The sequence below is a fragment of the Chiloscyllium plagiosum genome, unplaced genomic scaffold, assembly GCF_037043375.1.
Source record: "Chiloscyllium plagiosum isolate Xiang-an unplaced genomic scaffold, Cpla_swu_hap1 HiC_scaffold_7, whole genome shotgun sequence".
In the NCBI taxonomy this organism is placed as follows: Eukaryota; Metazoa; Chordata; class Chondrichthyes; order Orectolobiformes; family Hemiscylliidae; genus Chiloscyllium; species Chiloscyllium plagiosum.
Genome location: NW_028270145.1, coordinates 15459173 through 15486994, shown reverse-complemented (window position 1 = coordinate 15486994; position 27822 = coordinate 15459173). Strand labels below are relative to the sequence as shown.

The 27822-nt window shown below is 43.2% G+C and overlaps 1 protein-coding gene across 2 annotated transcripts; it reads left to right on the top strand.

The window, feature by feature from the left end:
* Positions 1-602: 602 nt before the first annotated feature.
* On the top strand, positions 603-18976 carry LOC122551338 (atypical chemokine receptor 3-like). 2 transcript variants are annotated; one of them, XM_087988767.1, is made up of 2 exons: positions 603-692; positions 13537-18976. In XM_087988767.1, exon 2 carries the CDS (start codon positions 13569-13571, stop codon positions 14664-14666), a length of 1098 nt encoding a protein of 365 aa, XP_087844893.1. In that variant the 5' UTR covers positions 603-692; positions 13537-13568; the 3' UTR covers positions 14667-18976. The 2 variants fall into 2 exon arrangements, with proteins under 2 accessions (XP_087844893.1, XP_087844894.1); XM_087988768.1 differs by lacking the exon at positions 603-692 and adding an exon at positions 965-1146.
* Positions 18977-27822: the final 8846 nt, after the last annotated feature.

Genomic DNA, 27822 nt, shown 5'->3' with positions numbered 1-27822 from the left:
ATAAGAGGTAAGCAGTTCAGGAATGAGATGAGAAAGAATTCCTTCGCTCAGAGAGTTGTGAATCTGTGGAATTGTCTCCCACACGAAGCTGTTGGGGCTAGTCCATTAGATATATATTCAGTAAGAAGCTGGATGTGGCCCTCGTGGCTAAAGGGATCAAGGGGTATGGGGAGAGGGTGGGAATGGGATACTGAGATTGCATGATCAGCCATGATCATATTGAATGGTGGTGCAGGCTGGAAAGGCCGAATGACCTACTTCTGCACCTATTTTCTATGGTTCTCTGATTGTCCAGGTCTCAAACCCCCTTCCTCCCCTCATCTCCTCCCCACCCCCCATCCTCCCCTCATATTTATCACTGCAATTTGCAAAGAAGCAAAATGAATAAGCTTTTCTTTGAACTCATCTTTCAACTGTTCGCTTTTGCATTAAAATAACAACCGAGTAGATAAACACAGTTTCAGCGTTTTCGGTTGGTAATAATAACTCTGGATATTACACAAGCATGGATAACTCCTGGATGCCGAAAAACGTGATAGCCTGATCCACTAATTTCTCTAAGAGGGAACTGCCCATTTACTAACCCCTGAGTTCCGTTTGGAGGCGTCTTCCTCGGAACACGGAATCCGTACGACACAGCAGAAGGAATTTCCAGTAACACAGCTCGGAAGAGCGAGAGCGGCGGATTGCAGGTAACGTGTGAGCTTTTATTTTTCTTTGATCCATTTAACCGAAACTAAACTCTAGACATGTTCCGTCCTCAACGATAGCCGTGGCATTGTGTGTGTAAAGCCTGCTTGTGTGTGTAAACACCGGCGAAAGAAAAGTTGTGTAGAACTGACTGTTGTTATCAACTGGAGCTGTTGTGGGCGAGCCTTGATAGCTCCCAGCAGTTGGACTGCTTATTGATATTAAAAGTGTCTCAGAAATGACTGATATCAAGCGCTGCAGGTTCATTCGTGCGAGAGTGAAAGCTGATAACTCCTCTCCTCGGTAACTAATTTGGGGCTTTATAAGTGTTCGGTCGGCATCTTCCTGCAAAATTACCATGCTTCATGTGCAAGCTCTTGGTCAGCCAGCAAGTCATTGAACTGCAGCCGGTCTCGCTTATTGAGTAAGAAGCCAGGCTCTATACTCTTCCCCCAGGTAAGATCTCTGTGCCATCAGTGCAGACTCAGCCAAAGCACATTGCCTGAGGCCACCACACCATGTTTACACTATTAACAAATAGGCTCAAAATCAAACCCTTTCTGAATCTAAGATTTGGATTCAAGTGCTAATAGCTTGTAAAAATGTTGAATAGCGCGTTTCTCAGATGCATGGACTTCTTGTGCTCATTTTCCTTCACGGTTAATATAGCTGTCGGTTGAAAAAAACAAACTCTGCTGTTTGCTTTGGAATTGCTAGGTCGGAGACCTGACCTCTTCTTGCGTGGTTTCTCCTTAAGTGCTTCTTCATGAAATGTGGGTGGGGTGCCACAGTCCAGGAAAGAAAAGACAAGTGCAGGCCAGTAACCGGAGTTTTTTTTTCTTTGTCGACTGAAGTCTCCGAGTTGCTTGTACATTAAGACTGAGACGGTGTTCACGTTTTTCAGTCAGAATCAGTGAATTTTGATCGAGAGCGGGAGCAGAGTTGATTTCTTTACATCCCTGACTGACTAAGGATACACTGTTGCTGGGATCAGTAAAGAGGAACTGGAACACCATCGTCTCACTGAATTATTAGCGAGGCATTATTTTAGTCTTTATTGCACTGAAGGATGGGGGTGGGGGGTAAACAAGGTACTCGGCCCCAAAAGGTTCTCGTTGGGACTTAGGCTCCGCATGAGCGTTCTCTCATCCCTTCTCATTCCGATTAGCACAACCTTTCTCGCTCAGGGAGAAGAATTCATACCCTAAAGGAAAGCACAGGACTAGTGGCAATGTCGCTAGACAGGCCATCCAGCTGCCTGCGTTCATGCTTTAGACACAATGGGTTGAAATCCCAACATGTCAGCTGGTGGAATTCAAATCGCACTTACAAAATGCAAATTAGTGTTCATGGAATTAGAAAATATGATATACCTGCCTAGTTTGATTTGCACGTGACTCCAGATCCTCAATAATGCAGTTGCCCCTTAACTACTCTGCAGTGCCAAAGCAAGGTTGGTTACCCATGCTGTCCATCTCATTGAAAAAGTATCTATTCATTGTGGTCAGGAGTTCCAATTTCTAACCGTTCTTTAGGCAAATATGCTTCTCTTGAGTTCTATCTTGTGTTTTACAGTACATAGCTGAAAATGTGTTGCTGGAAAAGCGCAGCAGGTCAGGCAGCATCCAGGGAACAGGAGAATCGACGTTTCGGGCATAAGCCCTTTTCCAGCAACACATTTTCAGCTCTGATCTCCAGCATCTGCAGACCTCACTTTCTCCTTTTACAGTACATATAAAATGTGTTTGTATTCCCACTCCCACTTTTTGGCTCAGATCTTCCATGTCGATGACAATGTTAGGTACATTAGGTACACTGCAAAGCTTTCTGTTTCATGACGGAACAGCTCCAATTTCCAGCCAAGTCTTTAATCTCAGTTGAAAGACAAAAACGACCAATGCAGCCACTCCAAGGTAAGTCCCACAATTGCAGCAGAGTTGAAGGAAATGGTGTTGCCTTTTCGGTTAAGTAAATAAAGGTCTTGACTTTTTTCGTGAATGTATATGCAAGAGTGAGGAGACGCATTTGGATTTTCAGTGCACAAATCAGAACCAGCAGTTGTCCCATTTGAACAAAATAAAGGCTGTGATCAAGGTTATCGTAGCAGTCTGTGAAATTGGTGAGAGAGTGGGTTGGGAGGGATAGGTTGGAGGGATAGGTTCCGGAAGAAGGGCTTATGCCCGAAACGTCGATTCTCCTGTTCCATGGATGCTGCCTGACCTGCTGCGCTTTTCCAGCAACACATTTTCAGCAGGGATAGGTTGGAAATGAGCATCCCATCCAGCATTTTGAAATCACCAGTTAATGAGCCACTTAGCTCCTTAATGGGTCCATCGACTGAATTTTTTAAAAATTTGTTGCCTGCTGCATTTTACAAGCGTGGGATTTGAGAAAATTTGGAAGTTATTTATGACAGCAATGGCAGGGTAGCACAAAGGCAAAATAATGACGGCTCCTGGGAAAATGGTTTCATGTAATAGAGGATTCCATTAGTGTAGGTGATAACATCTGTAATTTTTTTAAAAAGTTGAGTTTTTTTGAACCTCTCATATAAAGTGCAGACATTTAGAGAGGAGGTGGTTCTTAAATTTGTAACTGACCAACTTCCTTGTTGACAACATTACCCCTCTTTTGCAGACTGTCCCAGCCTACCATACCAGTGGGGTGTAGAGTCTGTCCACCCACGATTTGCTGTTGTATGTTGGCCTTCTTCCCACCAGAAAGACATTATTAGCCATCTAACATCTGAGTGGACAAGCTGGGATGACTAGAGAAGGAACAAGTGGAGCATTCATATTCCATTTGGTCTCCCTCACCCCAATGAGAAATGTAAAATCCAGCCTGAGTGGGTGCATGAGTGAATAGTTGGGTTGAGCTGTGGTCTCATTGGCCGTTGATGGTCAGTTGGAGTGTGTTCAGGTCAGTAAGGGTAGTCATTTACACCAGGCAAACTCTGAATTAGACAAAAGATTAACCAGCATAGGATTTCCAGGTATGTCCCTTCATCCACCTGTAGTCTTTCACCCTGAGTTCAATACTGGAGACTTTTACGTTGTATCCTGAACAGTGCAAATCAGCTTGTCGGACGTTCCAACTTTATCAACAATTACAGTGTGCGGTGTGCCAGCTCACACCCAGATTTCTCTGCTCTCACGGGAAAATTTGGGCTTTTGTTAGAATCGAGTAAAATCTGCATTTTACCATTGCTTTGGGATCAGCCTGGGAGTTAGGAAGATTGTCAAAAAAGGGCAGTAAAGCAGCATATGATCGACATAATGTTTTTGCATTGCCGTGTTATGTTGACAATGGTAGGGTGGATAACAGAAGCATTGCCTGCGTAGGGCCCTTTTGAGCTAGTTAAATGCTCAATTAAGGGCCACTTCCCACCTCTGTCAGGTTATTGCCAGTGTTGAAGTGGGAATAGGGGGGGTTTCACTGCTCCCTGGGGAGACTCAGGCAGCGTCCCAATAGGTAGGAGTGTGGGGTCCCTTTTCTTTATAGTTGAGGCATGGCTGAGAGAAGGGCTTCTTGATGGTTATGGCATTCACCACATCAGTAACACTGCTAGTCCTCAAACAGCCCCTCCCCCACATATCCTAATCACCTAGGTCCACCAGCCTGGTCTGCACAACCCTAGTCTAACCAGTTTGGAATGTGCAGAGCCGTCAATGCATCCTTATCCTGAAGATGTACTCCTTCACGTTGCTGCTGAAGCTACTGGCATTTGATTGGTCGGTCAACCATCCATACTAGAATGGCAGATATGGAAATGTGTTGCTGGAAAAGCGCAGCAGGTCAGGCAGCATCTAGGGAACAGGAGAATCGACATTTCGGGCATAAGCCCTTCTTCAGGAATGGGGAAAGTTGGTCCAGCAGGCTAAGATAAAAGATAGGGAGGAGGGACTTGGGGGAGGGGCGTCGGAAATGTGATAGGTGGAAAGAGGTCAAGGTGAGAGTGATAGGTCAGAGTGGGGTGGGGGCGGAGAGGTCGGGAAGAAGATTGCAGGTTAGGAAGGCGGTGCTGAATTTGATGGATTTGACTGAGACAGGGTGGGGGGAGGGGAAATGAGGAAACTGGTGAAATCCGAGTTCATCCCTTGTGGTTGGAGGGTTCCTAGCCGGAAGATGAGGCGTTCTTCCTCCAACCGCCGTTTCGCTGTGGTCTGACGATGGAGGAGTCCAAAGACCTGCATATCCTTGGTGGAGTGGGAGGGGGAATTGAAATGTTGAGCTACAGGGTGGTTGGGTTGGTTCGTCTGGGTGTCCCAGAGGTGTTCTCTGAAACGCTCCGCAAGTAGGCGGCCTGTCTCCCCAATATAGAGGAGGCCACATCGGGTGCAAAGGATGCAATAGATGATATGTGTGGAGGTACAGGTGAATCTGTGGCGGATATGGAAGTTTCCTTTGGGGCCTTGGAGGGAGGTGAGGGAGGAGGTGTGGGCGCAAGTCTTGCACCTCCTGCGGTTGCAGGGGAAGGTGCCGGGAGTGGAGGTTGGGTTGGTGGGGGGTGTGGATCTGACGAGGGAGTCACGGAGGGAGTGGTCTTTACGGAATGCTGATAGGGGAGGGGAGGGAAATATATCCTTGGTGGTGGGGTCCGTTTGGAGGTGGCGGAAATGACGGCGGATGATGCGCTGTACATGGAGGTTAGTGGGGTGGTAGGTGAGGACCAGTGGGGTTCTGTCCTGGTGGCGGTTGGAGGGGCGGGGTTCAAGGGCGGAGGATCGGGAAGTGGAAGAGATGCGGTGGAGGGCATCTTCGACCACGTCGGGGGGGAAATTGCGGTCCTTGAAGAAGGAGGCCATCTGGGATGTGCGTTTTTAGAACTGGTCCTCCAGGGAGCAGATGCGGCGGAGTCGAAGGAATTGGGAGAATGGGATGGCGTTTTTACAGGGGGCAGGATGGGAGGAGGTGTAGTCCAGGTAGCTGTGGGAGTCGGTTGGTTTGTAGTAGATGTCCGTGTTGATTCGGTCGCCTGAGATAGAAATAGAAAGGTCGAGGAAGGGGAGGGAGGAATCTGAGACTGTCCAGGTGAATTTGAGGTCAGGGTGGAAGGTGTTGGTGAAGTGGATGAACTGTTCAACCTCCTGGTGGGAGCACGAGGCGGCGCCGATACAGTCATCGATGTAGCGGAGGAAAAGGTGGGGGGTGGGGCCAGTGTAGTTGCGGAAGATGGATTGTTCCACATATCCTACGAAGAGACAGGCATAGCTGGGGCCCATGCAGGTGCCTATGGCTACTCCTTTCGTTTGGAGGAAGTGGGAGGATTGGAAAGAGAAGTTGTTCAGGGTGAGGACCAGTTCGGTCAGTCGAAGGAGGGTGTCGGTGGAAGGGTACTGGGTGGTACGGCGGGAAAGAAAGAAGCGGAGGGCTTTGAGTCCTTCGTGATGGGGGATGGAGGTGTACAGGGACTGAATGTCCATGGTGAAAATAAGGCGTTGGGGACCGGGGAAGCGAAAATCATGGAGCAGGTGGAGGGCATGGGTGCCATACTAGAATGGCAGCCTTGACATTTGCCACTTAATTGGTTGCTGTTGAGGAGATCCTTCTTAGCCATTCATAAAAAGAGTATAAGAGTTATTAGGTCACGTTGTGGCTGTACGGGACATTGGTTAGGCCACCTTTGGAATATTGCATGTACATCTGATCTCCCTCCTATTGGAAGAATATTGTGAAACTTGAACGGGTTCAGAAAAGATTTATGAAGATGTTGACATGGTTGGAGGGTTTGAGCTATAGGGAGAGGTTGAATAAGCTGGGGCCTTTTGCCCTGGAGCATCGAAGACTGAGGGGTGACCTCATAGAGGTTTATAAAATCATGAGGGGCAAGGATGGGATAAATAGACAAGGTCTTTTCCCTGGGGTGGGGGAGTCCAGAACTAGAGGGCATAGGTTTAGGGTGAGATTTAAAAGGAAAGATTCAAAAAGGACCTAATTGGCATTTTTTTCATGCAGTGGGTGGTGCATGTATGGAATGAGCTGCCAGAAGAAGTTTTGGAGGCTTATACAATTACAGCATTTAAAGGGCATCTGGATGGAGATATGAATGGGAAGGATTTAGAGGAATATGTGCCAATTGCTGGAAAATGGGACTAGATTAATTTAGGATATCTGGTCAGCATGGACGAGTAGGATCGAAGGGTCTGTACATTTCGATGCATCTATGACTCTATAACTCTTCTTCAGGACACTTTGATATATATTCCATAAAATGCTGACAACTGCACTCAACCAGAATGATAAAAAGAACTCTAAAATATTTATTTGACTCTCTTAGTATAAATCATTGCAAGTCAACACCACATGAGGAATTTGGGACCACACCCAATTCACAGGCAAACGTTTCTTTTTATCCATTGCTTTTCATGAAAGGAGAATCATACCCATGCAAACTTTGGCTTGTAGCCAAATTTCCAGTATGCTTGCCAGAGCACTGAAACATTTGGAAATGTACCCTTATATTACACATCTGTTCATTTTGAAATTCTCAGAAATATCATATGCATTATTAAATACTCATATTCTCTCAGTTGAACACTTGCTTGTATTTTCTATTTTTTCTTGATAAGATCACAGACTTTTAAAGACAATTCCCAATTTTTTTTATCTATTGATTTGCCCTTGAGAAATCTTTTCACTTCATCATTCTGTGATCCTTAAGAATATTTAGTGTCTTTGTGATTTGTCAATGGCATATACTATTTATTGTGACATATTCATATTTAACTCTTTCTAGAGTGCAATAAACAGGTAAATTGATATTTAATTTTCATTTCCATGACAATTAATTGTAAATTTAATTGTGAGATTTTTCTGTCTGTGGAACTATTTAATTCTACCATTTTTTACCTAATTTTTCCTTGGTCACATTACCTCTCTTCCAAATGTTTAAGTCAGATATTTATTGTTTCCAGTTCCATTCCAAGACTTGAGCACATAGTCTTGGTTGATATTGCAGTGCAGGGCTGAGGGAGTCCTATGGTGCTGCAGATACTTCCATTAAATGAAGGTTTAAACTGAGGTTGAATTTGTCTCCTCCAATGGTTCAAGTGAAGGTTAAAACACTCCCACAGCTATATTCCTGGCTGCCGTTTCATATTTTCACAAAAGAATAAAATCACTAACCACATCTCACATGTCATAGCAGGCGAGACATGTCTGTTCTGTTACCTACCGAACATAGTCATTGAATTTTGAAGAAATCAATTGCATGAAGAGCACTTGCATATGCTTTTGTGAGTTGTTGAAGCACTATAATATATGTCAAAGAGTTATAGAGATATACAGCATGGAAACAGACCCTTCGGTCCCACTCATCCACGCAAACCAGATATCCTAAATTAATCCACTCCCATTTGCCAACTCTTGGCCCATATCCCGCTAACCTTTTCTATTCATATACCCATCCTGATGCCTTTTAGATGTTGTAAATGTACCAGCCTCCGCCACTTCTTCTGGCAGCTCATTCCTTACATACACCACCTTTTGCATGAAAAAGTTGCCCCTTAGGTCCCTTTTAAATCTTTCCCCTCTCACTCTCAGTTTATGCCCTCTAGTACTGGAGTCCCCACCTTGTCTATTTATCCTATTCATGCCCCTCATGACTGTATAAACCTCTATAAGGTCACCCCTCAGTCTCTGACGCTCCAGGGAAAACAACCCAGCCTATTCATCCTCTCCCTATAGCAAATGGCTCTCACTCATCATTCATTAGGTATTGATAATGAAAGGTTGTACAGTAGTGGTAATATTGCTGGACTAGAAGATTAATAGCTTGATATTCTGGGGCATTGGTTCAAAGCCAACCATTGCAATTTATTTGATTCATCAATTTGGAATTGAATACTAGTATCAGAAGTAATTGCCGTGCAACTATCATTTATTGTCACAAAGAACCATTTGTTAACCAGTTCCCTTTAGGTAGTATTGCGGTATGATCACTTGGCTAGTAATTGAGAAAGGGGCACGGGTTAAAATTATACTATGGTAGATTTTGAGCTCAATGAGTCTCGATTTTTCTTTTAAAACAAAAGCTATCCTACTGATGACCACAAAAAAATTGTATGGTTGAATGAAACCATTGTTGATTTTTATAAAAACCCATCACTTCAGTCATGTCCATTCGGGAAGGAAAATCTCACCTCATATAACCTCCATGTGACTCCAGATCCACAGCATTGTAGTTGATACTTAACTGCCTTCTGGAATGGCCTATCAAATTTCTTAGTTATATCTACCCTTATGAAATCTGTTAAAATGAATGAACTGGACAGACCATCCATTGGCATAGTGGAACACAAATAGGATACAACTCATCATTGCCTCATCATTGGCTCTAGACCCTATAAAGTCTTGAGGTATCAATTCAAACATGGGCAAGAAAATCCCCTACTGAGTGCCATCTACAGCCCACCCTCCACTGATGCAGCAACACTCTTTCATGTTGGAGATTCAATGTCCATCACCAAGAGTGGCTCAGCAGCAGCATTCCCAATTGAAGTGGTTAGGTGCTAAAGGTTATTGTGGTAGGTGGTGAAGGAACCAAAAGTGGGAAAAACTTGCTTGATCTCGTCCTAACCAATCTAGCTACAGATGCATCTGCTCATGACAGTATTAGGACTAACCACTGCACAGTCCTCCAGCATGTTATGTGGCGCTATTACCATTCTAAGTGGAATGGGCATTGAAAAGAACTAGCAACTTAAGATTTGGCATCCATGAGGTGCTGTGGGCCATCAGCAGCAGCAGCAGCAGCAGCAGAATTGTACTCAAACACAAATTGCAACCTTGTGGCTGGCAAATCCCACACTCTTCCCTTACCATCTAACTGGATGATCAGCCCTAGTACAGTAGTAGACTCGCCAACTTTAAGGGCATCTAAATGGTCATTGGATAGACATATGGATGAAAATGGAGTAGTGTGGGATAGATAGGCTTCAGATTGGCTCCACAGGTTGGCGCAACATCGAGGGCCGAAGGGCCTGTACTGTGCTGTGATGTTCAATGTTCTATGATCAATAAATAGTGCAGGAAGGCATGTCAGGAGTAGCACTAGGCATCTCTGAAAATGTGTTCCACCCAGCTGGTGAAACTGTGAGACAGGACTATACATAATTCAAACAGTGTAAGCAACAAGCAATAGATCGGAACAAGCAAGCCCTTAAACAACTGATCAGGTCTAACCACTGCAGTTTTGCTATTCCCTATAGTCCCTGATGGGGGAGCCCAGCACATCAGTGCAAAAAATAAAGCTGAAGTAGATACATCTTCAACAAGATTTGCCAAGTGGATGATCCATGTTGATCTCTTTCTCAGGTCCCTAGCATCACAGGTGCCAGTCTTCATGTTTGATTGACTCCCTCTGATAATAAGAAGCGGTTGAAGACACTGGATACTGCAAAGGCTATGGGCCCTGACAGCGTTCCAGCAATAATACATGAAAACGTGTGCTCCAGAACTAGCTACGCCCACAGCCCAGCTCTTCCAGCACAGTTACCAAACTTTAAAATACCCAACAATTGGAAAATTACTCAGGTATATCCTATACACAAAAAGCAGGACAAATCCCCCATTCTCCTTTTATGGCTTTTTTTTCCATTTCTACTTACTTCCTGTCCTCAGACAGCATCGGTGGCGACATGTTAAGCCAGCATGGCCTCATGGTGAAACCTAGTGCGGCCTCATGGTGAAGCTTCGCATGGACCTAAGCACTCCCGGCTTTGAGATGAACCCCAGTGCAGATCTGAGTTGGAGCCAGTGCGGACTCATCTGCTCTGTCTGCTTTTATTTTCTCGCCTTCTCCGCTTTAGGATAGTAATGCTGAATCTTTAACTTAATTTCTTTCCAAATTTACACCGAAGCTTTTGTACCTAGGCACCTTTGTGCCTAAGATGGCGCGGAAATGGCAACTTTATATACCTTTCACTGTCTCATGTGCCCCTGTGCTTGAGTACATATGACATTAAAATCTAATTCTAATTTTAAATCCAATCTGACCAATTGCTGTTCCAGCTTCCCTCAGGCATCAGCAAAGCAATGGAAAATGTCATTGACCATGTTTTCAAGTAGCACTTGCTTAGTAATAATCTTGGCACTGAAACTCAGTTAGGAGTCTGCTAGGGCCACTTAGGTCCTCACCTTGAAAGGGCCTTGGGCCAATCATAGGCAATATCAAATGTGAAAGTGAGGGTGACTGCCCTTGACATTAAGACATCACTTGACTGGGTGTAAGATCAATTATTCCAACAGAACTGGAGTCAATGTGAATCAGGGAAAAAAAACTCCCCATTAGTGGAGTGATATATGACACATAGGAAGGTGGTTGTGGTTCTGGATGATAATTATCTGATCCGCAGGACATCACTGCAGGAGTTCCTCAGGTTGTGTTCGAGGCCTAACCATCTTCAGCTGCTTTATCAGTAATCTTCCTTTCATCGTAAGGTCAAAGGTGGGCTGATGACTACACAAAATTCAGCACCATTCGTGACTCCTCCTCAAATGTTGAAGCAGTCCATTTCCAATTACAACAAGACCTGGACAAAATTCAGGCTGGGCTGAGAAGTGGCAAGAAACATTTATGCCATACAAGTGTTAGGCAATGACCATCTCCAACAAGGGAGAATCCAACCATTTCCCTTAACATTTACTGATATTACTATCATTGAATCATTCACTATCAACACTTTGGTGTTACCTTTGATCAGAAACAATAGTATAAATATTGTGTCTACAACAGGAGGTTGCGTCTACAACAGCAGCTAGAAATTCTGTTGTGAGTAAGGTAAATTCAGTATAGTCCTACCAGACTCTTGCATTAAGGAGCGAAAAAACTAGTGGTGGTTTAATCTGAGGGTCACCACGCCTCAGGTGAAGGGAGAGATTGAGAAGGAAAGTCCTTCACGGTAATCTCAGTCAGTGTGGGATTGAACTCACACTGTTGGCAAAACAGTTTCCAGCCAATTGAGCTAACCAACACCTTATAGTGAGTAACTCACTTCTTGACTCCTGAAAGCCTGTCCACCATCTAGAAGACACAAGTCAGGAGGGTGATGGAATACTCTCCACTTGCCAGGGTGAGTGTAGCATGACAACGAGGATAAAGCAGCTCACTTGATTGGCATCCTGCCTACCAGCTTCAATATTCAATCCTTCACCACTGACACATAATGACAGCAGTGCCTATAATTTACAAGATACACTGCATTAACTCAGTCAGGCTTTTGCAACAGCATTTTCCAAACCCATGATCTCTACCACCTAAAAGGACAAGGACAATAAATGCGTGGGAAGACCACCCCCTGAAAGTTCCCATCCAAGCTGCACACCATTCTAACCTGGAATTGTGCAATAATTCCATCAGCATCACCAGGATAAAATCCTGGAATTCCCTCCCTAACATCACGATGGGTATGCCTAATACATGGAAGCCAGCAGTTCAAGAAACCCGCTCACCATCACTTCCAATCATTTAGAATTGGACAATAAATACTGATCTTATGAATGAAGTGAAAATAAATTGCAGCTGTTCCTTTAAATTGCAGTTGAGCACCAGCTTCGATTTCTGTGCTTGAGTTCTGACTTGAGCCCAGATTTTATGATGTACAAGTATGCATGCTCCTAACTAAGCCAAAGCAGACAAGCAGGAGGCTGGATGAGCACAGCAAGCCAGGCAGCATCAGAAGGTGGAGAAGTCAACGTTTCAGGTGTAACCCTTCTTCAGGACTGTAACCCTTCTCCACCGCCTGATGCTGCCTGGCTTGCTGTGTTCTTCCAGCCTCCTGCCTGTCTGCTTTGGATTCCAGCATTTGCAGTTTTTTAGTCACTAACTAAGCTAAAGCTGACACAGAATAGACTAAATATGTATCAACTTAACATGCACAAACAAAATATACTATGAAGCAAATTGTTCCACTGTGATGGGCATTAACATGGTATAATATGTGGTTAGAACTACTGTGCTGTATTTTCGAACGAAACCAATTTTGCATTTTCTTTAAGGCAAAAATAGTACTGGAGGGTTCTCGGAATCAAGAGGACCTAAACCAATTATTTAGGATATGTGTTTTCAAATCACACCATTGCAGTCTGAGAATTTAAGTTGAGTTTTTCTTTAAAAGTCAGGAAAGATATAGTTAATAACAATAAACTTGACACTGAAACTGTCTGAAAAAAGAACTTATTAACTTGTGTGCTTTAAGGAGGAAAGCCTGCTGTGGTTACTTAATCTGACCTATATGTCATTACAGCTCCACACAACATACTTGACTCTTAACTGCCTTTAAACAGTGGTCTGGCAAGCCACTCAGTTAACTCCAGTCGGGATTAGGAATTGGGAACAAATTCTGGACTTGTCAGTAACACCCACATCCAGAGAATTTTTTTTTTTGAAAAGGAGTACAGAAATTTAAGAGGTTTCTTTTTAAAGTGAAATAAGTCAGCCTTAAGAAAAGTGATGAGAATCAGTCTGGAATGAGTTTCAGTCCAGTTAGAGACATGGCTTATTGAAAGCAGCTTGTTTCCCTAGTTTGTTTCTGGAATGTTGTGAACCTAATGTTATGTTTATCTTTCAGATTTTAAATTTGATGTTACTAACTAATTGCACTGGTCAGGCTGAAGATAGGTTTTAGTGAGATAATATACGATGGTTGCACTATTTTGTCACACTTTTTGGGGGTCAGTTCATGATTATCTACTGCATTATCATTCCTCCCATCCCTCCTGTCAGCTTTCCTTATGGACGGGGATATGAAATTATATATGAGGAATGCTGGTAATTGAGCTAAGCATTTAAAATTATTTCAATGAATCAAAAAGATGAAGTCTTTAGATTTTTCTTTGTTTTTACAGATCTCTCTGAAATCTGATCTTATCTGATCACCATGACAGCCGCTGATTTAATCAGCCTCTGGGATTACTGGGATGAACAAAACCTCACCACAATGAACCAGACCTGGACCACTTGTGTAAATGACTCTGACTGTTTGACCTGGGAGATTTTCCACTGTCTGCACAATTTCTCTAAGAACGCGATCCTGCACACCATATCTTTCTTTTATATCCTGATTTTTGTCATCGGTTTGGTGGCCAACATCGTGGTGGTCTACGTGAACGTGAAGGCAAAACGATCAAGATACGAAACCCACTTCTACATCCTAAACCTAGCCATTGCAGACTTGTGTGTGGTCGTCACTCTCCCTTTCTGGGTCACATCTCTCATTCAGCACGGCACCTGGCCATTTGGGCAATTTATGTGCAAAAGTACTCACCTCATCTTCAGTGTCAATCTGTTTGGGAGTATCTTCTTTCTAACCTGCATGAGTGTGGACAGGTACATATCAATGGTGTGGTTCCGAGATTCCATTGACCATAAGAAAGATTTGATCCGTAAGATTATCTGCATGTTTGTTTGGATTTTTGCCTTTCTCATATCACTTCCAGATTTCTTCTTCTTGAAAGTGACTCCCAATTATCAAAATAAACCCATTTGCCATTTGGCTTATCCTGAAGAAAACTTTAGAGAATGGATGGCTGGGATGGAAATGATCTGCATCATCGTAGGCTTTATTATCCCATTTGCCATAATTGCAATTTTCTACTTTCTCCTAGCAACAGCCATTCCAGTCACAAGTGACCCAGAAAGAAAAAATAGCCGAAAGATAATATTTGTCTATGTGATTATTTTCCTTATCTGTTGGCTCCCCTATCACTCAATTTTATTTCTTGATTTTTTGTGGTTTCTAAACCTTTTATCTTTCAGCTGTGAACTGGAAAATTTCGTATATATGGCTTTCCATATCACTCAGTGTCTATCCCTAGTACACTGCTGTGCCAATCCCATACTTTATAGCTTCATCAATAAAAACTATAGATACGATCTCATGAAAGCTTTCATCGTCAAATACTCTGTCAAGTCTGGTATCACGAGACTTAAGGACACCACAGAAACAGAGTGCTCCATGTTAGAGGCAGTCGCTTAATATAATCTCCACTCTTTTGAGCAGAAGCATTACCTTCTCAAATATCTATTAAACTGCAATAACAAGTGCAGTGTTTGATTAAATAGTATAATTGCTATTATAGCCAAGTGTTTAAATATTCAATGGAGTCTGTAGAATATTTTGGGTGCAAGTATTTTTCTAACTGGGAGAATTTGGACTTACATGGTTGTAGGATTGAGCAAGTTGATTTAAAATCAGTGAGCTTAGTGTGCACAAATATGCCCCATAATTAATTATAATAGGGCCACGTGAAACTATTTTTTCAAACAGGCATAAGATCAGATGTCCTAGGGATGTAGACTATAATTGTTTAATCTTCTCCTTTGAACATTTCCTACACAGTAATGAGGGAGTTCATATTGAGTGTGGTGGTACTAATCTGACTTCGCATTTGTAGATATTTTCTAAACAACCTGTTCAGAGATATTTTTGTACATCTCTGGAGAAGGTGGGAGTTGAACCCAGGCTGGTTCAAAGGTGGGAACACTACCACTGTCATTATTGCAATTAAACCTCACTGTATAATTATTATGGGACTCAGTGACCTCAGCTGACTGGACAGTTGGATTGTGAGGCAGAGTGATGCCAAAAGTAGGGGTTCAATTCCTGCAAAAGCTGAGGTCTTGCCCCCGCCCATCACCAGCAACGTGGTGACCCTCAGGTTAAGTTCACCTCCTGTCATCCCTCTCTAATAAAGGAGAGCAGCCTTACGGGACTATGGTAACTATCACTGTAATTATTCTGTTTTTTTTTCAAATTATGATAACATTTCAGTTAAGGCAACTCATGTAAAAAACTGTAAAGAATTCAAATGGGGCCTTTTATGTTGAAACAACAGCAGCACAGGAGATAATATCCACAGGAGAATTTTAATGATAATTCTCACCATGTAAAAAGTATTTGCATCTATGATTTTCCAGATTCCTGTGGTGTCATCTTCCATTTGGCAGTTAAAAGAGCAAGGAGATAACCTATTCCCACCTTGCTTCTTGTTGACAGTGTTGTTGCACACATTGACATGTACATGATGCAATATCCAATTTGACCTAAGCTCAACCTCAAACCCCACATTCCCAGTGTAGTCAGTTTTGCTATAACGTGTGTTTCTTCAATGCAAATTGGCTTTAACGTGATTGAAGAATTTAGACAGTTATCTGTAGAATGCGAACTTTTCTTACCTGTATTAGCTATGACGTGATTCATGCCTCATTAGTTTAAATGGCATGGCAATGCACGATTTTCTTATAACGTGACATTGCGCAAGAAGGAACTATCACGTTACATCAGAACTGACTATACTACGAAGACTGCCTATTTCGGGCTCTGCGATATTACTTGCTCCATTTCCCTGACAGCTCACGTGCTGTTGGAACTCTCCTTTGTCATTTCCAGACTCAATTTCCTCAATGTTCCCTTGGCCAGTCTCTCATCTTTTGGTGCAATAAATCTAGATTCATTCAAAACCCTGCCTCCAGTTTCTTGTCTCAAAGCAAGCACAGCCCAATTCAACTACCATGCATATCTTATGTGGCCTGACTCCAAGAATCCCTTCACTTTAAACCTCTCATTATTGCAGTTAAATCATTCCATGGGGTTGCTGCTTACCACTGTCACCTAGTCTAGATCTATAACTCTACTCATACCCTTATTCATCTGGCCTCAACCTCTTATGCTTCCAGCAACCTTTCGCAGAAACAATGATGACCAAGCTTTCAACTATTAAGGCTGCCTACTCCAGCACTCCCTCCACAAAACCCACTGCTTCTGAGTTCAGCTACTCCTCCTAACATTTTCTTCTTTGGTTTGGCATCCTCAAACCTGTCAACACGTCCAAAGATGCTTTGAGTCATAGAGTCATAGAGATGTGCAGCATGGAAACAGACCCTTCAATCCAACCCATCCATACCAACCAGATATCCCAACCCAATCTAGTCCCACCTGCCAGCACCTGGCCCATATTCCTCCAAACCCTTCCTATTCATATACCCATCCAAATGCCTCTTAATTGCTGCAACTGTACAGCCTCCACCACTTCCTCTAACAGCTCATTCCATACACGCACCACCCTCTCTGTGAAAAAGTTTCCCCTTAGGTTTCTTTTATATCTTTCCTCTATCCTCTATCACCCTAAACCTATGCCCTCTAGTTCTGGACTCCCTGACCCCAGGGAAAAGACTTTGTCTATTTACCCTATCCATGCCCCTCATGATTTTATAAATAAAGTTGATCCATAAATGCAAATTATGATTGTTGCAGTGAGTAATGTGAACTGCTCGCTTCAGTGGCTTTTTTGTAACTTAGTCAACAACTTTTCTTGTTTGAAAGAGCTTGCTTTCTTACTCACAAATTTTATTTATGTCTCCTTGGACACATAACTATGTTGCGTAATGAATGTTGGCAATAACCTTAAGCTTCAATCATCCCTACTGCTAATAAAATGATTGCAAGTGGATAAAATGATTTCAAAAAGAAATTGTAAGGACATTTGAGGGACACCTGTAGAACTCTGGGGATAGAATGGAGGATTTGCACTAACTGCATTACTGTATGGACATGTACTCGATTAGCTGATAGTCACCATCTATGCTGTTGAGTCTCTATGATTCTAGGATGAGGTCATCTGCAACTATACTCCAAAGCAAAAAGGAACTCAACTCCCTAAGGTGTGAGATGTGGCTGAGTGGTAGCACCCCCATTTCAATGTCTGAAGATCATGGATTTGTGCCACATCTTTGATCCTTGTACATGCAAACTACAATGCACCTCTGTTTAATAGTGAGGCAGTGCCACACTGTTGGAGACATTCACATAATCCCTACAGTGTGAAAACAGATCCTTCGGCCCAACAAGACCACACTGGCCCTTCGAAGAGTAGCCCACCCAGACCCATTCCCCTATCCTATGTTTACTCCTCATCAATTCACCTAACCTACACATCCCTGAACACTATGGGCAATTTACCATGGCCAATTCACCTAACTTGCCCATTTTTGGATTGTGGGAGGAAGCCTACACAGACACAGGGAGAATATATAAACACCACACAGCCAGTCGCCTGAAGCTGGGATCGGACCTGGGTCCCTGGAGCTGTGAGGCAGCAGTGCTAACCACTGAGCCACCATGCCACCCCAGTGAGCTGTTAACTGAGACTAGGTATGCCCCTCAAATGGTGTAAATTTTGCATGGTACTGTTCAAATAAGAGTTAGGGTTTTTACCTGCTATCTTGCCCAAAATCTGTTTTTCAGCAAGCATCATTAGAACAGATCATGTCCTCATTATTACAGTTTTCAGAGCATTGCTTAGTGCAAATTGGTCAACACGTTTTTTATATTACAATAATGATTACACTTCAAAAGTAATTTGTTGATTGTAAAGAATTTTGGAATGACCTGAGGTTCTGAAATACTCCAGATAAATGCAAGCCCTGATTTGCTTACAATTTGATTCCTCACACACAGAATCTTGACTCCCAGTTTTGATTTATTCTCTATTGGGAAAGGCCTGGTTTCTGTTTGCTGCACAGCCTTGTACCATGAGGCTGCTATCAAAAGTTCATAGCTCATAACTTTTATGCACCTGAATCACTGCACTGACATATTTTTGGAAGTCCACATTGTACGGCACAAATCTCCCAGTTGCGATTGTGAAAAAGCTGCATTATGTTTTCTGTTAGCGGGTCCAGGCTTTGCTCCATTATTTGTCATTTTTGCTGTGCACAACCAAAACATATTTTGTTGAGAACAGTACACTGTAAAATCTACTGTACTTTTGTAAGTAAAATTACACATGTCTAAGATTTGTCTTACATTTTAATGTCAAAGGGTTCATATGGCTTCTGTATGAAAAACTGGATAAACCAGAGTAAACTAAAGGCAAAAACCTTTGGAAGATTTATCATAATGAGAATAATGGATTTGGGGTATAAAGAGGTTAGAATCCAGACTAAGATTTCAGATGTGTTGGAAACACTGTAAATTACAAAGAGGAACTTTGGTTTTAAGCTGTGCTGTTGAAGATAGCCCAAGTTTTAGCAGCCATAGTATTCAATATAGTTAATATGTTATAATATATATCCATGTAGCAGTTTAGCAGTTCATAACCAGTCTTTGTTTTCATTAAACACTATTGCCGAGGTAAACAGATTTTCCTGCAGTAAAACATCACTGAATGTAAAGGTATTAGTTGCACTGACAATGCATCAATATGTCTGTCCTGCATTGATGTTAAAATGTATAAACTGTACCAATTTCATACAAGTGGTCTTTCAATAAATAATACAATACAGCAATTAATTTTTGTAAATGCATTGTTAAGTTTTAAAGAACTATTGCCAACTTACAAACAACTAACATCCTAATAAAGTCATTGTGACTGTCCATGAAAATATGAATCCCACTGTGTCAAGTACAAGCTTCTAGAGAGTTTCCTCCACTTTATAATATGCAAGAATGTATCACATCTCTGACCTTGCCTTCTAGTATTTGGTACAAATTTCTTGCAAGTTGCTGCTTGTGAATCTAGCTTCCCACTAGCAGTGTTGGATTACAGAAGTGATTCTTCATAATTTCACCTTTGAGAATAGTTTGTAAGAGAATCATTATTCAGTTGAATTAGAAGAAAATACAATTTTCAAGGGGAACTCTCAACTTTTATCTGTTGCTCATCTTCTGAGGAGGATGTTGGGCTATTTTAAGGTAGCATAGAATTCTATTGTTATAACAGCTCATTTAAAAAGATTATGGCTATTCCCACCTGAGTGCAAGATTTCCAGTTATAAGCCTGATGGCCTTATCTTACACTAGGAAGATTTCATATTATGAGGGGAATTAGTAGCTGAAAAATCCTAGTTTAAGGTTACACCACTTGACATAATTTTCTGTAACTGCCTTATGAAAGTCTTTGGAAAGTAAAGGCTGGAATTCCTCCAAAGAAAGGGGTGGTGAGGGTTGGGGTCAGGGCTTTGGTGGAGCGGCTGGTCTCAAAGATTTAATTTTGTTTTGGATGAATCTTTCAATGGATCACTGAATCCACTCTTTGGAGTGAATCTTGCCACTTAATGTCCCTTACTGCCTCTTCAAGTACTGCGATAGTCTTTCTGGAGTTTGCCAGGTGCACCTTAAACAGCGAGTTGATTGCTGGAAGCTCACTTTGCATGCGCAGTGTCCGTGTTCCAGGAAAGCAAATAGTCATGGGACGGATGGAGAGAAGTATGATGGATTAATCCGATTATTTATGATTTACTGTCACCTTTTTCCTTGATTCGTCAATCATCTTCAATTTTGCAAACGGAATATGGATGTAGAAGCAGTGTTATCCCAGTATCTGCGACAGTCCTGTTTTTAAGGTGCAGGATTAGTCTTGTTCCCTTCCTCCCTCTTTTAGTTTCCTTGACGTTATTCTTTTTTTGATACGGTTACCTAACTTTTATTTACATCAACCTCCCAGCATGATCATTGATGAACAGAAAACATGGCCAATTTTCCCTTCAACAACAAAAGGCACTGAGGCCATTCCATTATCCAGGTTAGGATCAGCTAGCCCAACAAAATGTGGAATCATTGGAGGATCAGGACCTCGCTTTAAAAGAATTCCTGTGGAAACGACAAGCACTGTGTTTTTGCCTCAGTCTCTTGTTTTCTTTCAATCTCCAACACAATTTATAATAAATACCAGCATATGCAGGCATGAGATTACAATCTTAAACAGGAGAACTGGAGTTTGGCATCACATGCTTGAGTTCCACAGAATTAGAAACATTCCCACCTCTAGTAAGGAGTCTCACAGAAAACAATGATCTAACAAGGAATCCCTCTGTTCCTATAGCTCTTAAAAAGGATTCCTACTGCTTCTGTTCTCCTTTAATGTTAGTTTTATTATTGATCAATGTAATTTTTAAAGCACCATTAATGCAAAGAACATTTCATAGAAAAAAACACAAGGATAACAGATGCTGCACTTCACAGATAAGCACAAAAAAGAACCTGCTGAAAGCTCTCTTTCCAACTTAGCAACAAAGGGAGTAACTGCAGACAACAAAATCGATTCAAAGTAAGTCAGCAAGGGCTGTAGTGAGGCCTAAGCAGAATTACATGCAGGAAAATTTTTCACAAATTGGGATTGGAGGAGAATGCAACAATGGAGGCCAGCAAAGAGTGTTTTGAGTCAGAACAATACCAAGTGAATTTAAAACTGAGAATGAGAATTTTAAGCTGGGGATATTGGGGAACAAGGCAACCAAGGTAGGTTAAGTCATTGGATCTGGTTCTGGTTAGTGTGGGATGGGGTTTGGGCAGCAAGGTTTTGAGTTAACTGAATACCGTTTTGGAAGCAGTGTTATCCCAGTGTCTGTAGTGATTGTGACAAGTCACAAGTGCAAGTCATATGAAACAGGATAAAAGAGCAGAATTACGCCATTTGGCCCATTGAGTCCACTCTGCTGTTTAGTGTGATTGTGACTGATCTTTTGCCTCAATGTAATATTCCCAAACTTTTCACATACTCCTCAATGCCCTTACCTTCTAGAAATCTGTATTTCTTTCTTAACTAAATTCGGTGACATTAGCTCCATCACCTTCTGTGGTAGAGAATTCCACAGGCTCACCACCCTCTGGGTGAAGAAATGACCTGTCGTACATTTTGAGGCACTAGCTTTCAAACTGCTGCTTCTTTTTCAGGTGGTTGTGGAGCAGAATCATATGACACAGAATTTATAGCAACAGGATTGCAGTGTCATAGAATGTCATGGGTTCATGTCACACCGCAGGTGACCCCACTGCACTATACACACACATGCACACACACAGACTCCTATAGATGCACACAGCCACGCAGACCCTCTCTCATACACAAGCTCTCTCAAATGTTCACACATACACCCCCCCACTCACATCCACACGTGCACCCTCTCACAGACTTATACCCCATTACATTCAAACACATTCTCTCATAGACACTCACACCGCCCCCCCCCACACACATACACACACACCCACATGAACACACTTGGTCTCTCCTGCACACACACACGTGGGGTGAATTTGTACTTGCAGAATTATATTTTATTTTGCTCAAAAACTGCATAAATCCATGGAACCCAACTTTAGAAATAGAATCAGTCTGATCTAAAGTTGGGACACAGACTTTAACTCCACACCTTTAATGCATTACCTGAGCTGAAATGAGATGGCACCTATTATTAAAAGCTATCCTGAGAATATAACTTTAAAAAAGTTCCATGATTTACATATGAAGGAACCAAAACTAACATGGTCATTCTAAAAGATGAAAGACGTGAGCTAAATTTGTTTAATGTTACATTCCATGACACTGCAATCCTGTTGCTATAAATTCTGTGTTGTATGATTCTGCTCCACAACCACTTGATGAAGAAGCAGCACTTTGAAAGCTAATGCCTCCAAATAAACCTGTTGGTCTATAACCTGGTGTTGTGTGATTTTAACTTTGTGCACCCCAGTCCAACACCAACTCCTTCAAATCACGGATATTTTGAGATTGTGACCCCTTCATCTGGGACTTCCAGACAGGGGAAACATCATCCCTGCATCCAGATAATTCAGCCCTGTCAGAATTTAAATGCTACAGTGAGATCCCCTGTGATTCCGCTAAGCTGTAGTGAACACAGGTCCAACTCAACAAATTTCTCCTCATATGACAAAACTCTCACGCAAGGAATCAATCTGGTGAACCTTCTCTGCCATCTCTCTGTGCCAAGTATATCGTTTCTGAGGCAAGGAAACCACAACTGCACACAGTGCTTCAGGTGTGTTCCCACCAAGGTAAGACTTGGTGAGGCTGCAGGCAAGACTTCCCTGTCCCTATGCTCAAAACAAACCTTTTTCCGATGAAGGCTAATGTAGTATTCTTGCTTTCTTGCTTGCTTTCAGTATCTGATACCCAAGTCCTTTTGACAATCAATATTTCCCAATCTATCACCGTTTAAATAACAATATGCCATTCTGTTTTTCCTACGGAAGTGGACACCTTCACATTTATCCATGTTATACTGCATCTGCCATGTATATGCTTCATTCACTCAATCTTTCTAAATTTTGTTGTAGTCTCTTTGTGTCCTCCCCATTACTCACACACCACATGAAGTGCAATGAGACCTGGGTGCCCTTATACATCAAATACTAAAAGCTAGCAGAAACCTACAATGGGCAACAAAAAAAGCAAATAGTATGTTGTTCATCATAATGAGAAGATTAGAGTACAGGAGCAGGGATGTCTTGCTGCAGTTGTACAGGGCCTTGGTGAAATCACGCCTGGGGCATTGTGTGCAGTTTTGGTTTCCTTATTTGAGGAAGAAATTTCTAGCTATGGAGGGAATGCAGCAAAGGTTTACCATACTGATGCCTGGGATAGCAGGACTGGCATATGAAGAGAGACTGGATTGGTTAAGACGATATTCATTGGAATTTAGAATAGTGAGGAGGGATCTCAGAAACCTACAAAATTTTAACAGGACTAGACAGGATAAATGATTAGATTAGATTATTTACAGTGTGGAAACAGACCCTTCGGCCCAACAAGTCCACACCGACCCGCCGAAGTGTATACCACCCAGACCCATACATTTACCCCTTCACCTAACACTACGGGCAATTTAGCATGGCCAAATCACCCAACCCGCACATTTTTGGATTGTGGGAGGAAACCGGAGCACCCAGAGGAAACCGCAGACATGGGGAGAATGTGCAAACTCCACACAGTCAGTCGCCTGAGGCGGGAATTGAACCCGGGTCTCTGGCGCTGTGAGGCAGCAGTGCTAACCAGTGCTAACCAGTGCTAAAATGCAGGATGTTCCTGATGGATTATGGATTCGGGATAGGCCATTTGGAACTGAGATGAAAATTTTCTTCACCCAAGTGAGCCTGTGGAATTCTCTGCCATAGAAAGTAGTCAAGGCCAAAACATTGATTGTTTTCAAGACCTGATCAGGTGTACCCTAGAACTCTGTGGGAAGCTAGGGAAGTGATTGCTGGGCCTCTAACTAAGATATTTATATCATCAATAGTCTCAGGTGAGGTGCCGGAAGACTAGAGGTCAGCAAACGTGGTGCCACTGTTTAAGAAAGGTGGTAAGTACAAGCTGGGGATCTATAGACCAGTGAGCCTGACGTCAGCGGTGGGCAAGTTGTTGGAGGGAATCCTGAGGGACAGGATGTACATGTATTTGGAAAGGCAAGGACTGACTAGGGATAGTCGGCATGGCTTTTTGCATGGGAAATCATGCCTCACAAACTTGATTGAGTTTTTTGAAGAAGTAACAAAGACGATTGATGAGGGCAGAGCGGTAGACGTGATCTATATGGACTTCAATAAGGCATTCGACAAGATTCCCCATGGGAGATGGGTTAGCAAGGTTAGAGCTCATGGAATACAGGGACAACTAGCCATTTGGATATAGAACTGGCTCAAAGGTGGTGGTGGAGGGTTGTTTTTCAGACTGGAAGACTGTGACCAGTGGAGTGCCACAAGGATCGGTACTTTTCATCATTTATACAAATGATTTGGATGTGAGCATAAGAGGTATAGTTAGTAAGTTTGCAGATGACACCAAAATTGGAGGTGTAGTGAACAGCGATGAAGGTTACCTCAGATTACAATGAGATCTTGATCAAATGGGCCAATGGGCTGAGAAGTTACAGATGGAGTTTAATTCAGATAAATGCGAGGTGCTGCATTTTGGGAAAGCAAATCTTAGCAGGACTTATACACTTAATGGTAAGGTCTTAGGGAGTGTTGTTGAACAAAGAGACCTTGGAGTGCAGGTTCATAGCTCCTTGAAAGTGGAGTCACAGGTAGATATGATCGTGAAGAAAGTGTTTGGTATGCTTTCATTTATCAGTCAGAGTATTAAATACAGGAGTTGGGAGGTCATTTTATAACTGTACAGGACACTGGTTAGGCCACTATTGGAATATTGCGTGCAATTCTGGTCTCCTTCCTATTGGAAAGATGTTGTGAAACTTGAAAGGGTTCAGAAAAAATTTACAAGAAAGTTGCCATGGTTGGAGGATTTGAGCTATAGGGAGAGGTTGAATAGGCTGGGCCTGTTTTTGGTGGAGTAGGAGAGGCTGAGGGGTAACCTTATAGAGGTTTACAAAATCATGAGGGGCATGGCTAGGATAAATAGACAGAGTCTCGCCCCTGGGGTTGGGGAGTCCAGAACTAGAGGGCGTAGTTTTAGGATGAGATATAATAGAGATCTAAGGGGCAATTTCTTCATGCAGAGAGTGGCACTCGTATGGAATGAGCTGCCAGAGGAAGTGGTGGAGGTGAGTATAATTGCAACATTTAAAAGGCATCAGGGTGGGTATATGAATAGGAAGGGTTTGAAGGGATATGGGCCAGGTGCTGGCAGGTGGGACTAGGTTGGATTGCGATATCTGGTTGGCACGGACAAGTTCGATTGAAGGGTCTGTTTCCATGCTGTACATCTCTATGACTCCATGATTATAACTTCGATACAGTTCTTAGGACTGAAGGGATCAAAAAGTATGGAGAGAAAGCAAGAATAGGGAGTCGGGTTGGATGATCAGCAATGATCATATTGAGTGGTGCAGCAAGAATAAAGGGCTGAATGTCTTCTTCCTGCTCCTATACTCTATGTTTCTGTTTCTCGTAGTTGAGGGTGAAACACAAATCATCATGAGGCAACATGGGGAGATTTTTTTTTACATTCAGAGCTCAGATAACTTTCCCTCTTGCCGTAGAATAAAATTTCCCAATGCTGTAATATGGAAGATAAATGGGCCATAAAGTTGGGAGATTGCTGTTTCCCGGAGGAGAAAGTGAGGTCTGCAGATGCTGGAGATCAGAGCTGAAAATGTGTTGCTGGAAAAGCGCAGCAGGTCAGGCAGCATCCAGGGAACAGGAGAATCGACGTTTCGGGCATAAGCCCTTCTTCAGGAATGAGGAAAGTTTGTCCAGCAGGCTAAGATAAAAGGTAGGGAGGAGGGACTTGGGGGAGGGGCGTCGGAAATGTGATAGGTGGAAAGAGGTCAAGGTGAGGGTGATAGGTCAGACTGGGGTGGGGGCGGAGGGGTCGGGAAGAAGATTGCAGTTTAGGAAGGCGGTGCTGAATTCAATGGATTTGACATAGACAAGGTGGGGGGAGGGGAAATGAGGAAACTGGTGAAATCCGAGTTCATCCCTTGTGGTTGGAGGGTTCCTAGGCGGAAGATGAGGCGCTCTTCCTCCAACCGTCGTTTTGTTGTGGTCTGGCGATGGAGGAGTCCAAAGACCTGCATATCCTTGGTGGAGTGGGAGGGGGAATTGAAATGTTTTGCCACAGGGTGGTTGGGTTGGTTGGTCCGTGTGTCCCAGAGGCGTTCTCTGAAACGCTCCGCAAGTAGCCGGGCTGTCTCCCCAATATAGAGGGGGCCACATCGGGTGCAGAGGATGCAATAGATGTGTGTGGAGGTGCAGGTGAATCTGTGGCGGATATGGAAGTTTCCTTTGGGGCCTTGGAGGGAGGTGAGGGGGGAGGTGTGGGCGCAAGTCTTGCACCTCCTGCAGTTGCAGGGGAAGGTGCCGGGAGTGGAGGTTGGGTTGGTGGGTGGTGTGGATCTGATGAGGGAGTCACGGAGGGAGTGGTCTTTACGGAATGCTGATAGGGGAGGGGAGGGAAATATATCCTTGGTGGTGGGGTCCGTTTGGAGGTGGCGGAAATGACGGCGGATGATGCGCTGTACATGGAGGTTAGTGGGGTGGTAGGTGAGGACCAGTGGGGTTCTGTCCTGGTGGCGGTTGGAGGGGCGGGGCTCAAGGGCGGAGGAGCGAGAAGTGGAAGAGATGCGGTGGAGGGCATCGTCGACCACGTCGGGGGGGAAATTGCGATCCTTGAAGAAGGAGGCCATCTGGGTTGTGCGTTTTTGGAACTGGTCCTCCTGGGAGCAGATGCGGCGGAGTCGAAGGAATTGGGAGAATTGGGAAATAGATTGCTGTTTCCCACCAATTAAAGAGCATGAGTCAATTATAGACCCAACTGATCACAAACTATTGCTTCTCAAAACTTTAATGCTGGCCTCATGAGCACAATTGTGGGTGCTGTTGGGATAAGGGTTTGCAACAGCGTTGACCAAGTAGCACAAAAGGTGAAACATAAGGCCGAATGAGAAGACAAAAGTGAACCACAAGGCAGCTGTGGAAATTGATCTGAGTTCAATTTGAGACGGTCAATTTTTGCGCTACCGGAGCCAGTTCTTACAGATGTCCCCACAACCACTGATCTGCTCTGCCAACTCTACCCATGTCTTCTTGGTCAGGCAGGGACATCTCCTCTTTCCATCTTTTGGAATGAGAACCTCCTACCGTTTACTCACAAACTGGAGGAGGACATGCAGAGAGTCACCATGGACCCAAGCAGTTGACTATTGTGTGTATTCCTGGTCTCCTTCCTATTGAAAGGATGTTATGAAACTTGAAAGGGTTCAGAAGATTTACAAGGATCTTGCCAAGGTTGGAGGATTTGAGCTCGAGATAAAGGCAGGATAGGCTGGAGCTGTTTTCCCTGGAGCGTCGGAGGCTGAGGGCTGACCTTAAGAGGTTTGTTAAACCATGAGGGGCATGGATAGGATAAATAGACAAAGTCTTTCCCCTGCAGTGGGGGAGTCCAGAACAAGAGGGTGAGAGGGGAAAGATATAAAAGAGACCTAAGGGGCAACTTTTTCACGCAGAGGATGGTACGTCTATGGAATGAGCTGCCAGACAAAGTGGTGCGGACTGGTACAATTGCAGCATTTAAAAGGAATCTGGATGGATATAGGAATAGAAAGGGTTTAGAGGGATATGGGCCAAGTGCTGGCAACTGGGACTAGATTAGGTTAGGATATCTGGTCAGCATGGACGAGATGGACCGAAGGGTCTGTTTCCATGCTGTACATCTCTATGACTCTACTATGACTATAACTGCACATTCCTTTACTGCAGGAACACTGTTGAATGCACGTTTTGCTCACTGGACTAGTGGTTGATAAAGTGGAAATGGATGTAATGTGGTTAGCACTTGAGGAGGACATGGTCTGTCAAAGTTTGTCTGTAGTTGTTACTCAGTCAGTGAGTCTGCAATGCTCACTGCTGTCCTGACCTTGGCCCCCTGTTGGCTGTT